This window comes from Amblyomma maculatum, chromosome 3, assembly GCF_055883805.1.
Source record: "Amblyomma maculatum isolate TAMU_Amacu chromosome 3, ASM5588380v1, whole genome shotgun sequence".
Lineage (NCBI taxonomy): Eukaryota > Metazoa > Arthropoda > Arachnida > Ixodida > Ixodidae > Amblyomma > Amblyomma maculatum.
This window is the reverse complement of record NC_139346.1, coordinates 91,876,055-91,892,293: the sequence shown is the minus strand read 5'-3', so window position 1 is coordinate 91,892,293 and position 16,239 is coordinate 91,876,055. Positions and strand designations below refer to the sequence as shown.

Below are 16,239 nucleotides of genomic sequence, written 5' to 3'. Positions count from 1 at the left end.
CTGCATTTTGGAGCAGGATAGAGCAGGAAAAGCAGTTTGGGAGCAGAATGGAGCAAATGGAGTGGCAATTCCACCCCCGATAGGTGCATTCACAAGAGGAGACTGCTGCACTTCTGTGCCATGATATAGGGGTATGCCATATGCCCAGACATTTCACGAATAATCATGTGCGTAGTTATTCACTGCAATACCAGCTGGAGAGCAATATTAAACAACCTCCAGCTTTCTCATAACAGCTTTAATTTTACAGTAATTTCTGTGAACACTGCACCTTTTCATTCCAGGAAGGTAGAAGAATACAACACGGATGTTTTATGCAGCACATGGTGACGAACACTGCCCCGTGTGAAGATGGACATGTGGAGATCAGCTGGTGAAATCTTAGCAATCAGTTGACAAGATGCTGATTGCGCTGATGAAAGGATGAAAGTTATTTATGTTGGCACTATATCACATTGCAGATAGCACCAGTTTATTTTCTCCAAAACTCTCTCGACCATGTTCACTTTGTCAAATAAATCCCAAATACATTTTTGCAACACAAATGCTGTCGGTGTGTTTCTGTTCTTGCATTTTATGGTGCATAAGTAGCTAAGGCTACAGTTTTGCAAATACAGGTCCAAAATTATCTGCAAATTTTAAATTGCATATTTTAAGAAATATTTGCATTGTGAGAATTGTAAACATATGCAATGACTCGAAAAAAAAAATATGTGCGCAACCTCTCTCAAGTGAGCCTCAGCTACAACGTTGAAAACACTGTTAGTGGCCTGTGGTCACCACTTCACCAAAAGAAATTCAAAATGTCCCGTCACATAGTGGTAATTGCTAAAAACATATCATAGGTCAGTGTTTCTCAAATAAGGGCTCACGAAGTGATTTTCAGGGTCCACGAAACCCACAGCTGCAAAAAAAAAGAAAGATATGCGTGATAGCTTTGGCCTGACTACACACAGTTTTGCAGGGTTAAAATCTAGAAGATTCAAAGGAGACTTTAGTTTATGAAAAAAAAAAAAGAGTGCGGAAACAGAGGGAGAGGGCATCTGCGGCATTCATTGATGCCAACGTTGGTAAAACTCGAGCTCTGGCTGCACTACTGGATGGGGCTACAATGCAAAGCGTCTCGGGCATGATGACAACATGACAGCTCAATGAGAGTACAATTAATTCAGTAGTGTACAGAAAACTCTGAATAATGACTCTAGCAGTACATGCGATCAATAATTATATGAGCTGTGAATTAGCGGCATGAAGTGAAAAACCATAAAATGGCATCATCACTTTTTGCATCTGGTAGCACAGGTTCTCACTGAAGCCGTCAGACGGCCTGACGAAGACAAGCTGTGGTGGTTCGCCACCTCGTTCGCCAAAGCAGATGGCACTTCACACATACAGACACTTTTATAACTCAGATGCCACCTTTCCTTAATCTAGACAATACACAAATGCATACACAACCGTTCGGGTGAAACACTAGAGACGGCCCACGTGGCACAACTCATGTACAGCGTTCAGACTGGTGGTCTAGTGCATATTTGCGGTCACAAGCATCTCGTGCCACTAACAGTTCGAAGTCAGCGTTGGGAACAAGTGAAGCCGTTGGTCCGGAGCACAGCTGTCAGGTGTCCACCGGTAGACGGTCACGCAGTCAAAGGAGCATGGGAGACAATGCCGAACCAAAGTCATCGCGTCCTTTCAATTCGCCAAGTAGCGAGATGGCAAACTGAAGCTGTCATATCGCTGCACACAACACTCGGGCAAAAACCCCTGCATTTGAACACGAACACTATCACACGCCACCCTAAATGCCACCACGCACACACCATGTCATGTTGAACACTGTGAAACGAGAACGAGAAAGTAGTCATGCACTGCTGCAATCAATCGAGATAAATATTGCTGCATCTCGCATAAAAAAAAAATTCATAAAGCTGCATCTCGGCATAACAGCGTCAACAAATGAACAGCATAAATCTTTGGGTAGCATTGTTGCATGCAGTGATGCTCATCTTGGAAATGGAGTAACTGTTCTAGAAAACGCGGACAACAGAAACAGAAGTGGACATGGACGTACACAGGCTCACAACTGTATTTTACTAACCGAAAGAGGACATATATAGAGCAAGCAAAAGTATAGCGTTGAGCATGTGGTTTTGTGCACTTTATATATGTCATCGTTACTTAGTAAAATCCAGTTGTGAGTCTGCAAGCCTCCTGTCCACTTGTTTCTGATGTCCAAGTTTCCTAGAGCACTTACCCTATTTACAAGATATGCACCACTGCATGCTGCAATTATTGCTGTAAGGAATACAGAGATGAATTCTGCGACTGTTGACAAATGCCTCAACTATGAAGGTCACTGCTTGCCATGCTTGTCCATATTTTACTGAGAAAGGCAGCCTAAAAAAAAAAAAAAAAAAAAAAAGGTTACAAATTTTTTGACCGCAGGACGTAGGCCGACACTTATGTCTGAAAAGGCACAAGGTATTGACCAACTGAGGCAGACACAAGACAAAGTAGATAGACACATGACAGCTGTACAAAGATGTTCGGCAGTTCATTGCGCAACTTTATACATGCGCCCTACCTGTTACCATCTCAAAGTTTGGTTCTTGAAATAGTCAATAAAAGCAAAATCCCATGCTACGCTGCCAAACCCCCCTCTACAGCTTTCCTAACACTGCTAATTGCCTTGTTGAAGGCAACATGATGAGGTTGCAGTACGGCACCTCCAAACAGCTTGTAGAGTAGAGGCCATCGGGGGTAGGCTGCATCACTATAGATCACATATTTATGACCCATAGTGATCTTCTGCAGGTTCTCAAAGTGCACCGTCTCCTTGAGGATCCCTAAAAGATAGCAAGAATTAAAAATATAACCAATGCGGGTCTACACAGGTGCCTCTTCTTTTTGTATAATGAGATGTAATTACAGTTGCAAGTTTTTAGATACAATTTTTTCCTACAAATTTATAAAATGCCATATGCTAACACAATCTTGCATCACATACTTAAGTGCCACGTTTCTTTACAGATGAAATGCTGTTTTTCATGAGGTGGGTCATTGAGTACCCTTTCCCAAAAACCAACTCAAAAAATATAAAAGTACTTGTGGAATTTTCGCAGCAGAGATGTTAGGCTTTAATTTGGAAATGCACTCCCCTGAATATGAAAAACATGTTACAGCTAGTTACTGCAATGAAGACATGACTGAACAGGCTTACCTGCATCGTGACGTCTGCCTTTAAATGGCCCACTGGCAGACTATGGCATTGGTACACATTAGTGCCTGATATTTCTGCACAGGCTCCACTTGTGCCCAGAGAAGTCCTCCTTCTGAGCCACAGACGGTCGACAAATTTGCCTTGCTGTGCCATGATGAAACCCCAGCAGTTGAGCATGGGGGCCTTCCTTTGCATGCACCGCCTGAGGAGGAAAAATTGGAGCGGCTGCAAGCAACGATCGCTTATAAAGTCCCTATAAAGTGGTCATGAGAAAATAATCTTTCAGTGTGCACCTTCTTTACTGTGCCGTAGCATAATACTTATTGCATTGCTTTTGGAAGAGTTCACTAGCGTTACCTCGTACAGGCCCATCAATTTTAAGGTGAAAATCTTTAATGGCTCATACTGTCGGCATTTGTTTGTTTGGTCACACTATAGCTGTCAATCAAATGACGTCATGATGATGCCATCAGAAAAAATTAAAATCCTGTTTCCGCTGGGAGCCGAACCTCTATCCCTCGCATCCCCATCCGAGTGCTTTAGCCAACTGTGCAACGTTCGGGATCTTGAAACACACATCAAAATTCTCCTTGTTTACTGTAAGGATGATAGTAGCGATGACAATGAAGTTGGAATTAGCAGTGATGACATTAGCAATGATAATGACGGTGCATTTAATTCATAATGATGAGAGCAAACGTGATGCACCGTGTGCACCAGCAACGCTTAGATTTTCACATTTCTGCAGTGTAGATTCCGCAGTGCTCCCGGATTTTTTCAACACTATCATCGACACTTGATTTTTTTTTTTCAAAGCAAGCGAAATTCAGAAACCTACACTATGTTTTTTCTTTTTTTTTTTTTGAAAGATCATATATACATCTCACTTTTGCAAACGGTTTCAGACAATAAGGATGTAAATAAAGACCAGGAATTTCACAGAAATCATGTGCCAAATCAAAAATGAGCCAGATTCTGCTGATGTGCAGATGGAAATGAGCCAAATCTATTTTATTCTTGACAGCTTTCTTTCTCAGCTTTAGCATGATAGGGTGGACTACTGCGAGTGTAAATTCAATTATGGCTTCTCCATAACTACTTCCTTATCACTGTCTAGGATACGAAGAGATCACAGGAAAATCTGAAGCCAGAAGATAAAAACACTGGGAACATAGGCCTGCAGCAGACGAAGCAGTTTGTGCATAAAGCTAGCAAAATAACTTATAAAAGACTACATTCAGTTTAGCCTGTTGGCAGCGGCTTTCTGCATTTAGCAACATAAGCAAATAGCCGAAACTGGCAAGAAACGACAATATTTGCCGCTGTCTTGTCGCTTTGCATCCTATGTGCATCTACCATTCCCCGGCAATACAATGGTGCACTGAATTAAAATAGCTCTTCATTAAACACATTCCAACTAATTTCTACCAACAGAAAATAGCCTCACATCTTTGCTTGAAGCAGAAGCCCACTAAGCATTTATTTGCTCACTTTAGAGCAAATCAGTGCTGCTGATTGTGTGACAATGAATATTACAACTCTTCATCAGCTGTATTCACAGTATGATCGTTTACAGGTATTATTTTCACAAAGAGACTAGAAACGACTCTGAAAAAAATTTCCTTCAGTCAAAGTAGGGTCAAATATAGATTTTCATATCGATAAGGGCCAAATCCAAAATTGCTTACATTGTTTAAATTATTGCATAAAATTTTATGAAATTTCTGTGTTGAGTATTTCTAATACATGAAGCAAATTAAAAAATAACTTGTGCTGATAACAACCTTTTGCATATTTCTCAGTTTGTGTTTCCGTGGACTTCCCTAATTTAATAAAAAAAAATATTGACTTGTAAGTGTGCTAGTGTTTATGTTGATGACCTTATGCTGTGCTAGTAGGCAAGATCGAAAAGCAGCATAGCACTGGTTGCATTCGGGACGTTAAACAGTTTCACTAAATTCGATGTCGACAAGAGAGCACTTTCCCAAAGCTCTACAACCGAGTTGGAGAGCAGGGGTATATATATATATATATGCCTTTGCACAAGTGTGCCTAAGTTAATTGACGTTAAAAAAAAAAAAAAAAAAAGAAAAAAAAAGATCAATGATTACAGCAGACGTTCGGTGACTGGGCACGAGTCAACTGCAATCGTTAATGTATATTATGTTTTACAGTAGCCAAAACTGCTCGCCTGCTAGAAACGACACAACGTCGTTACGCGCCAGAGAGCATTGGTCCCATGCCATCATCCCTAGGAGCATGAGCGCTGGTGCCTTTCGACTACAAAATGGTAGGGTTTTGACGTAGTTATATCGAGTAGAAGGCTCGGTAGCGTTTATGCACACATGGAAGCTGATGGGGATGATGTGCAATGAGTAGCGCGAGAGTGCGTAGCAGTGTGAACGCGGGATGATACGACATCCCGCCCCGCTTCTCACAAGGAATTTATCGCTTGAAATCCGCTCCGGCCTTTTTTTTTTTTTTTTCAAATTTGAAAGCGCTATAAGCGGTCGCACAAGTGTTAGACTGTTTTGATAAGCTCTGAACCTCAGGATTAGCGCTAATTCGCATTCAAAGATGACTACTGAAACGCCACAGCCAGTCAGCTTTGCTTTACATGTTTCGGCGGGCATATTTATTTGACACAGAAAGCACTGCTATCAATAATTTGGCTTGTAACCGTCAAGCCACCACAGCCACCACACCATGCGCTACTTACCTCGGAGAATCGCTGAAGAGCTTGCAGATCAAGCCACTTGTCATATCGTAGAGTAGATGACCGAAGTAAAAATCGAGCTGCGCCAAGGTGCCTCGGAGCCGGAGACCCTGACACGCTGCGCACTGATGACCTCATTTGGAGTTAGGAGGGCTAACTGCAGCTCTCCGAAATCCTCTTTCTAGAATCTAAAAATCCTGTTGAACACTATGTTGTTGTTGGCGCCGATGTTGAAGGGTACCACGCTCACGTAAGTTCCTTCGAGGCTTTGGAATATCGCGCTCCCGTTGAAATCAATGCATGTCTTCAAATTCATCCCATGATAGGGTGCTCAAAAAAGCTGCCTGTCGTGAAGGGTGAAGGATGCTGTCGGCATGATGTAACGTAACGTGGGCAGGTTGCACCGATAGCACGAGCAAATTCTAGCACACGACCGAACACCAGCAAACACGAGCAGTTGTTTCCTTCCTCCATGCGAGCACCAAAGCAAACGGATTTAATGCAACTAGGCTTGGATTGTTCAGGCTTGCTGCAGGTAGCAAAGTGGTTAAAAGTGAGCTCAAATTAATAATTATTCGAAACACAGCTAACACGTCAACATGATGACTTCGGGGGATCTGCATGTGACATTTTTGTGACATTATTTGGAGCATTTATTACAAATAGCTTCTATCTTTTTTTATTGGATAGCCATCATCATCATCTGCATGTACGTCTAGCGATACGTCTTACGTATGGGCGATACGTACAGCTAAAACGTGTTTTGCCCGGTGTCAGCCGAATACGTCTACATCAATTTTCACGCATGCGCAGTAGGCGTCCGATACGTCTACGTCTGTACGTCTCCGGGAGACGTAATACGTCTCCGGTAAGCTAAATCTCTCTAATGGCGGACCTTCGCGCAACTCTGCTCCCTGCGGGAGCATATACAGGAACACACCTGAACTTGCAGAGAGCCGGCTCCGTGAACTGCGCATGCGCGCCCAGGACCAAAGTGGAAAGGAGGATATGTTACTCTTCTGGACGGATGTGACGTCAAATAGCTTTTAGTGCTTGTTTTTTTTCTAGAAGTAAGCCTCAAACCCAGAATGTTCACTGAGCCGCCCAAAGTATGGTCCAAACAAGGAAGGCTGGCGCGCTTTTCAGACAACAAGCATTTGCGCTTTGCGAGCCCTAGGCACCCTAGGTTGTCTTTCATGCGTCGGTCTGCTGCAGTGTGCGGGCCATCATCCCGGTAGATGCAAACTCGGTGAAATGCGGATTCAGTTCGTGGATTATAGCCTTAAATTCAAGGGCGCAGCCCTCGGTGCAGTCCTACTGACTGCGGTGAGTCGTACATACATGCCCGCGAACTCTAAGTAAAGTATTTGTCGTCTTTCTGCCATCGCCTTCCTTGCAGCTTCTTTAACGAGTTTTTGCACGGCAGCGCAAGCATGTTGACGTGGCGTAATCGCGCTATCGCGCGACAGTCTCCGGGCGAAGGCGTGAGGAGACGACGAGACTGCTTAATGGCGTCCACGATCTCGTTTCATTGCGCTTGGAACAACTTCCATTCCTGCTGCTGTGCACCGATCGGTCGCCGGTTGCTGTTGTCTTCCGGATGCACTGGAGTATTGGGACATATGAGGCGACTAAAAGATAACGTAAAACTATTTCTGAGTTCGCTTATATTTGTTTGGGCAGTATAAACCAGCGTGAACGCGCTGGTTTATAATCGGGGTTTTATTGCCTTCCTCGCAGCTTCAACCGATGGAGCGGCTCGGCCCATAGAAAATGTCGGGCTTCTTTCGGAAAACTGTTGGAAGGTAAGTGGCACTCATCTGTGCAGACCATACGTGGTAGTGCTGCAATACATGAGTAATATCTGCGGACTGCTAAAAGGGGGGTTGCTGGCCAGCTGAGAGAGTTTAAACGTAAGTAGGCCCTGTGCGGACTGAGCCTCAAAGTGCAACAAGCCTACTGCACAGCATGAAATGGCTACAAAAGTATGGTTATATACATGACCGAATTCATGTGCTTATTTGCTCAGACCTTCCACTGTCAAGTACTCACACTTATTTCGGTGTATGCAGCAATGAAATTGACTTCATTACTCCTCAGCCAGCATAGGTTCATGCCTGTGACAATATCTGTCCTTTTACTGCCGAAATAACTGCATTGGTGGAACTCACTGAGCTTGTTTATATAGATTTAACACTTTGGATGCATGTTGCTACTGCAGAGTTCCCTAATATATATATATATATATATATATATATATATATATATATATATATCTTTTGCCTGCTCCAACATAAATAGTTGGCAGTGCTTATTTGAAAAGAGAGCAATAATTAATCTGAGCTGGCATGTTTTGTGGGAGAGTGAGGCACCATTGCGAGTACCTCGTAATCCTGTCAAAGAACTTGGCAGTTGCTGCTACAAGCACTCTCCATTGCAGTTCCATGCAAGCCGCAGCATATTGGGCACTTACTGCACAAGTGATTTAACTTAGTCTCTTTGTTGCTATTTCAGTGCTTTGTAAGTGTGCTAAATATTTGTATTTGTGCTAGCATTGACAGCCAGTCTCGTTGCTACCTTTTTCCTTCTGCAGCAGGCACTCTCACTTGTTTTACTCGAACCAAATTCTATTGTGAGTGAGTTTGCTGAATTTATGCAAACTAAATGTAATTGCAGTATTACTCTCATTTATTTACATCTGCAGAGGCAACGAATTCTTGGTGGCGACGAACGAGTTTTCTCCGCCAGTTCGATTACACCGCCACCTCAGTTGTGCAGTGAGCTGCGACTGGTGTGACCAAATGGATACTCTCACTGCTTCCACAGGTTTAGAGCGTGCTCCCAGTTAAGTTTAAAACACCTTGCTTGCAATGTATTTAATCTTGTTGTGTAATATTGTCACCGTTGCTGATATGCTATTATTTGAAAATCATTCTGGGTGGTTTGGAACACATGATTTGCAATGGGGGGAGGTGGGAAGCACAAATGTGTGACTGCAATTTTTTGCCAGTCTAGCTTCTAGCCTTGCGAATTAAAGTAACAGATTAATACCTGAACAGGCCTGACATTTATTGGAGAGTTTGTCATATAGAAGAAAACTTGATCCGGTGTGGTGGTAACACAGCTGTGGTTCTCCGAGAAAATGTTATCCGTGTGTGATGGTGTCTAAAACATGGCATTGTCTTAGGTAACTTGGCATGGAATTGGCCACTTCTTGTACTGTCTTGACAGCATCTTTTGTACTATGTGCTAGGTGATATGCCTTCAGGGATAAGAGTAGATGGAGAATACCTCAGTAATCTGCAATTTGCTGATGACATTGCCCTGAAGCAGTCAGGATGACGGGCAGTAATGTGAGCAGGTTGTATGTCATGCTGGTCATGGAGGAAGTAAAAAAGCCTTAGAAGCAATGTAAAGGGTTCCGGAAATCGGCTGATATGGATAGGCAACTGCAGATCTTTGAAGAGTGGTAGGGAGATTGTGCTAGAAAAGCTGCTTGCTTTGCGTGTGTAGTGCCTCACGACCTCAAGCGTATTAAAATCTTGGAAGGATCCTAACAGTACCATAATCTATAAGAAAGGGGCTGTCAAGCACTTGCAAACTTAAACTGATCGAGTTACTGTCCATTGCCTACAAGATAATAGAATTGGGAAAATCTTGGACTTTCTATCAGCTGAAAGAGCAGCTGGCTTTCGTAAGGGCTGCCATGTTTTTTAATGTGTCTGCCCTGCCGCTGTTGTGTGCTGGATTGTAGCCTACATCCACATCGGATAGGAGGCTGTGCAAACAAACTGCTCTTTACAGAAGGGACATAATTTGAACTGCCCATATCATACAATGCAGCAGCAGTAGTGAAAAGTGCTCCAAAAGGAGTGACTTATTGTAGAATGGTTGCTTTATTGCGGTACCGTAAAAGGCGTCGCCCTTGAGAAAAATCACAATCATGCCTTTGGCAGGTGACATGGCCATGCACTGATTGGTTGTCTGGTTCTGCGATGTCATGAGGCCACATGATATGGCCGAACTGGCTGGAGCTCATATTGTGGAAAAGCGCAAAAGAGAGAAAGGATCGAGAAAAGAGAGGACGACGCTATCTGGAGCTGCTAACTCAGGCAGCTCCTTTGGGGTGAGAGGGTGAGGTGGAATAGAACCCTCCGAGACCCTTGGATCAGACCTGCTACTCCACATTCATACAGCTTGGTTAAAACAGAGCTTTATACCCATGTTGGGTGGTCTTGGGCACAATGGGGGAGATTATGGTTGTATGCTGATGATTATGTGTGAGATAATATCGGCACAAATTAAGGGATTAGGGCTTATACCTTTCAGGACCGCTTTAAGCCAATCGTTCATATATGAATGATGGTTCTCACACACTGGCAGACGTAAATTTTCTTGTTTGGAACATGTAGCCCCATTTAGGCAGATAGTATGACAAAAGTAATTATAGTAACTAGTTCACAGGGATGGAAAGGCACAGAATCTGTCACTTGTTTCTGTGGGCACCTGAACTGTGTCGTAAGGGAAGGGAGGAGGGAGTCAAAGTGGAAAGACAGAAATGGGTGCTGTAGTGGTGGTCTGTGGAGTAATTTTGAACACCTAGGGATCTTTAACGCGCGCTGACATCACATAGCACACGGGTGCCACTTCGTTTGCATCGAAAGCAGCCGCCAGCGGTTGGGTTCGGACATGGGTACTCCGGCACAGTAATCTAGCATCTTAACCACTGCACTACCGCAGTGGGGCTATTGTGACAACCATAGTTTCTGTTTGTGTGCAGCTTGTTTATTTTTTTATTTTATTTTTTGTTCTTTCTGGCACAGTGTGACATTTAAAAAATTATTCGAAATAAACAGGTCTTTGGCGCCATTCACACGATTCTGCTGCTTCTACTATAGTTTTCTTTTTATGAGAGCAGTAGCGAAGTCTCTTGAAGACAATTTTACTAGCTCTCACTTCAGCTCAGATGATGAATCAGTCAAATGCCAGCCTCGGACTTCAGCTAGTGGCCAAGAAAAGCTTAGTTTCAATCTCTAATCACTCTTGGTCAGTTACACGTGCTCATTTTGTGTTCCTACTGTTCTGTTTCCATTCGCTGGGTTTCAGCAGCAATGAAAGCTTGGTACTACTTGATATGGCTTCTCCAGAACTTCAAGTGTGGAACTTCTTCAAGCAAATTGAGTGGAGTTTGAACACCGAGCTCCTATTGCAGATTTTCAAATTTGATGGCAAACTCTCCCACCTTGTGGAAAACATATCACCAAATAATCCAGTCATAAATCCTGAAAGGTTTCGAAATGCCAATGCTATAAACTGTAAAATGAGTAGAGGAAGGCCGAGCTTAAAAATGGGCATTTTCAGCAACTTAGCTATATTTCTGAGAGAACAGCACACCTTCAAAATGAACTTCAGAACGTAAATTATTACTTCCTTGGCAGTTGGGCTTCGCTGCATTTTGTTAGTGTGATGTGCAGAATAGGTACATGAGACTCTCAACAACTGCTGCAGGAAATCAAGAATGACCACTGCTTCCGAACAGCACTACGAAAAAAAATCTGCCGATAGGTGCACCATATCTTTACTAGTAATAAAAGAGGCAGTGTAGCATATTTTTAGTATTCTGAATTATTTTTCTTGCTGGCTTATTTTGATATTCATGCCCCCTTTTCTTTCACTTTTTGGATTTTTTCTGCAAATTTCGGAGAAAAAGGTTTTTATGTTATGTATAAAGCCAAAACAAAAACATGGGCATTTATTTAATTGAGGATCAAAATACCTGCATTTTAGTATTATCTAATAGCAAGATTGTGTAAATATTTTATTTAATAAACAAATTACATGGTGCTGAAGGAGTTGAGGCAAAAAAAAAAAAGACTTGGCTTCATTTTCAAGCTGTAGTTTAAGAAATGAGCATTTTTCTGCCTTTTGTATATCCTCAAGATTTTATTACAATTTCTTGTTTTTATATTCATGTTTGACAATACTTTGTGAATATTTTACCCAGTGCTGAGAATTTATCTTATGTATTATGCTTATATTCACAATATTCACGTGTTTAGAAGGCATTTAAATAGCTGTATTTTAATTGGCTCATGTGCGTCATGTACAGAAGGTGTGATCAGAAATTGTCATCGAAAAACGTCCTTCATACTGGAACTTGCGTGTGAAGAGCTCTGGCAGGTGCGTGCTCTGTTGCCGCGTTGCAGAGAGGAGGAAAGGAGGCATCCTGGCTGTGCAAATCGCCGCGGAGAGGTGACAAAGAGGCTAATGGCAACCCCATGCATACTCGGGCCACTTATGCGCTTATACACAGGACCTCGGAGGATGGGCGTGTGGTATTCGATCTGTCATTTGACGTGTGTAACTAGAAGGCTGCATTCCCTGCACCGTACCTATTAGTCACATATTCTAATTCTGGTGCTGGGTTGTGTTCGCCTTAGCGACCTTAGAGCTCTTAAGCACTTCCAACATTTTTTTTTTTTTTTTTTGTGTGTAGGTTGCAGCAAAGTTCTTTAAACACTTCATTTATAAAATAGCAAGGTGCATGTATGCGATCAAGGATCCACAAGGGAAGCTGCAGACGGGAGCTGTTGACGCTACCATGCTATACTCTTAAAGACAGATCTCAAGTGTCTCCTAAATTTTTATAACAAAACGAACATCCGCACAGTGTTTGCTGGAGATGCTTACAACCCTGCTGTCCTGTCCGAAGACAGGGGTACATGCATTACTGCCCGCCATATGCAAGGCCAGCCACAATTAAACATTCGTTACCAGAGTAACATGATTGCCTGGCTTTTTTGTGTGTTCACTTCCTTAGCATACTGTAGCATAGTCATAGTAGTGTGCACCTTTCCAATAAGTGGTCACGGGGTGTCACCATATTACCTGCTGGACTGCTTTGTGCATTTGGTGCTAGCACAGTGGAAGCAGAGCCGGTTTGCAGCAGTCCAGAGAGGAGGAGCGAACAATATGGTGGCACCGAGTAACTTATTGGAAAGGTGTATATAGATTGCTGCTGCAGCTGAGGCTCTAAGGGAGCACTTCAGGTGAGGGTCAAAGGAAGTACCTTTGCAAGACAAACAGAACCACCTTCGCAGGCTGCGAGGTTCGAAACTGGGTTTGGGCCCACTGCGGAGGAGGGGCGCGCAGCGGGGTTTACGGAGCTTCTCCCAAACGCACACCCCTGGAAAAGCCGAGCGCCAGGCCGGGGGACGCTTGTACCCATTTTTACCGGTGGGTGTCCGGCGGTGGGTTTCGAACTAACCACCTGAACTGAACATCAAAAAGACAAAGATCATGGCGTCTTGCCCTATCAAGTCCTGGAGCATCAATGGACAAGAAGTGGAAGCTGTGACAGATTTTCTCTTCTTGGGCTCCAAGATTACCTCGGAAGGAGACTGCAGCCATGAAATTAGGAGACGCCTGCTTCTGGGAAAGAGAGCAATGGTTAGCCTTGACCGCCTAGTAAAGAGCAGAGACATTAGTCTGCCAGCCAAGATCCGTATAACTCGTGCTATGGTCTTTCCAGTTGTGATGTATGGATGCGAGAGTTAGACTGTGAAAAAGGCTGACCGCCGAAGAATTGACGCGTTTGAATTGTGGTGCTGGCGAAGACTCTTGAGAGTTCCTTGGACTGCCAGAAGATCAAATCAGTCGATATTGTCGACCATAAACCCTGACTGCTCATTGGAGGGTCAAATTCTAAAGTTAAAACTCAGCTACTTTGGTCATCTGATGAGAAGAGAGGAGTCGCTGGAGAAAGATTTGATGTTGGGAAAGGTTGACGGTCGCCGGAGAAGGGGTAGGCAGCGAACGCGATGGTTAGATGGCATCCTCGAGGCACTGCAGATGAAGTTATGTGATGTTAGGAAGATAGTGAGAGACCGGAAAGCGTGGCGTGAAATGGTCCATAGGGTCACGAAGAGTCGGACATGACTGAACAACTGAACTGATATAGATTGCTTGTTCCTGCAAGATGCGAGTTAAACTGCTCTCATACGAACAGTTTCGATCCTCATTGAACTGGATCTACATTCAACTCATTGTAGATCGAGGTTGTCACACGGCAACTGTCAAGTGCAGTTGAGCTCGAGCCTGCTTGACTCAAGGTTGCTTCCTCAATCGCTCTCGAGATTTCAAGCACACTCAAAAGCGGTCATTGACACCCTTGTCATCAACGAGCTCTAAAACTCGAAAACGGATAAACGCAATAGAACTGCACATAATAACACATAAATGTATTAAAAGGCATGATAGAACATTCGTAGAACGGCTAATTTTATAATATTGACACCGTAGTCTACTGCCAGTGGAAGCTAAGGTGGCGTTCTCTTCGACTGCGTCAGCGTGGAAACTGTAGAGTGGAAGAGAAACTGCACTGTAGCACTTGACCGCTGGGAAGATAGGTTAGATGACCTGAGGTGCCAAAAGCGGAATGCTGCTGTGTACACTGAAATCGTGCAATCATTACCCCAATCTTAAATTTCCTTTTGAGACTCATTGCGACTGACAGCAGACGACGGACCACGTAGGAAATTTCTCAGTGCTGACTGAAAACGCCCGTGTAGCACCGGATGCTTCAATCCTTCTTGAAAGCCTGAATGCAGATTGAGTTCAATGAGGATCGGAAGTGTTTGTGTGGCAGAGGGATTAGTGTAGTGCAGCTAAAGCTTTGTGTTAGCTGGTGTGCACAAGTTGGGTGGCCGAGCTGTGTTAAATGGTATTACAATGCATATTTAGAAAACAAAACAGGGCACCCCAAACGGTTTATTCAACTTCTCAGATTATTTGGCATTACACACATTGTCTTGAAAGCAGTCCACAATATGGCCAGCACAACTTATGTCCTTGCTTATTTCAGATTGTTCATTTAAGAGAGCTAACATATTCAAGGGCTACTGACCAGGCTGACATTTTAACCAAGCCCGATAAGGCGTTGGACATGGTCTCTGCGAAATACTGCAGCGATGCACACACTGGAAAGCAACAAAATGCAAACCAAAGCTCTCATGGTCCTTTTAAAACATCCAAACCTCCTCATCCTTTGCGCTGGCCATCGAACTTTGTCGATGAGGTACCAACAGATACTGCATCCATTGGTTTCTCTCTGACTGATGGGCAAGGGGTGTCACTTGGTCTGCTGATGTCACGCACTTTTTTTTCTTGCATTTCGTTTTCACTCATGCATACACTCACACAAGAAAGAAGGCTTTTAGTTTCTTGCCCTTGTCTATGCATGCTTCAGCGTGTTCTGTGCACTGTGCTATTCATACACCAACGGCTGGACTCAAGTGGCAGCGGCGCGCACTTTCATACAGCCTGCGCATTCGCCGCAGATATAATGGCAGCTCTTCTAGGCAAGCAGTGCTCTCTTCCCCATGAAGTTAGTGCAGGATTTACCCAACCCTGGCCACTCGCTTCTGTGGCGGCGCCCGGTGTGCAACTGCGTTCGCGCCTTCAAGCGTTCAAGTGTTCAGTTTATGGACTGAGCGAAATACTTAGAGAAATTATGTAGTCTCAATTTTGTGTGCGCAAAAGCGGTGCAGTGTAGGCTCAGGCAACAGTATTATTTAGCACATTTTGATCGTAGTAATACTTACTTTGTCTTATTTCTTACAGTGCGCAACATGTGCTAATTACCATCTGAATACAACAGTGATTTGGGTTATCAGTCTGCAGTAAGGCAAGTAGCAGCATACTATTGTAAGGTCAGTCCCATTATGCTGCACGAAAGCTGATTTTTTTCTTCCTACTGTAACTTTGTTTCCTTCATGATATGAGGGGAACTGTCAAAAATGCATTGACATGGCTACAGAAGCACGGAATTTATCACATGAACATTTTTGGCCTCTCGGGCCTGTTCTGCCAGGCCTGTTAAAATTAGTGGCCGAGCAAGGAGGAGTACCTGTTTTGCCTACATGCATTATTTCAAATGATATGCCAGTGTGACGGCATCTTTTCGCTTTTGGGCACATTTCTGTCTGCTTCTGCACATGTACCAAACTTTCGGGCGCCTTCACGTGTCTGCAAGTCAGGCTGGTCGTTGACCTGTTTTAAGTTGTTAGTGCAAATTAAAAAAAAAAGGGTAACCTGCTCTTATTGCACTTTTCGTGCACTTTGAACAGCGCATTCACTGTAACTGCTTTTCCTGTTCTGAGGCGTGCGCAACATCACCTCGAAATAACAGGAGACATTCATCACCATCCTCATATAAGGATAGTAGGAAAGCCTTCCGACCCTTGGCTTTGCCTGCCACCTATGTTGCTAAACTCTGCGGCTAGTTTGTAACGAAGCTAAC

At 43.6% G+C, this 16,239-nt stretch overlaps 1 protein-coding gene and 1 long non-coding RNA gene across 2 annotated transcripts; one reads left to right on the top strand and one right to left on the bottom strand.

Moving 5' to 3' along the window:
* Positions 1-435: 435 nt before the first annotated feature.
* LOC146195286 (uncharacterized) lies at positions 436-6,412 on the bottom strand. Its single transcript, XM_084597740.1, has 3 exons — positions 5,943-6,412; positions 3,224-3,425; positions 436-2,849 (listed from the first exon to the last, which is right to left on the bottom strand). The coding sequence occupies exons 1-3, from the start codon at positions 5,984-5,986 to the stop codon at positions 2,784-2,786; spliced, it is 312 nt and encodes a 103-aa protein (XP_084453866.1). The 5' UTR covers positions 5,987-6,412; the 3' UTR covers positions 436-2,783.
* A 519-nt stretch (positions 6,413-6,931) lies between these two features.
* Positions 6,932-13,338, top strand: LOC146195285 (uncharacterized). Its single transcript, XR_014705993.1, has 3 exons — positions 6,932-7,582; positions 7,680-7,744; positions 12,436-13,338. It is a non-coding gene; the product is annotated as an uncharacterized LOC146195285 (long non-coding RNA).
* Positions 13,339-16,239: the final 2,901 nt, after the last annotated feature.

Bases quoted from the DNA above. Each gene is read 5' to 3' on its own strand.
- LOC146195286 (XM_084597740.1), bottom strand. From the start codon at position 5,986: ATGACAAGTGGCTTGATCTGCAAGCTCTTCAGCGATTCTCCGAG. The intron at 3,426-5,942 runs GTAAGTAGCGCA...TTTCCTCCTCAG, and splicing joins CTCTTCAGCGATTCTCCGAG to GCGGTGCATGCAAAGGAAGG. The intron at 2,850-3,223 runs GTAAGCCTGTTC...GCTATCTTTTAG, and splicing joins AGGCAGACGTCACGATGCAG to GGATCCTCAAGGAGACGGTG.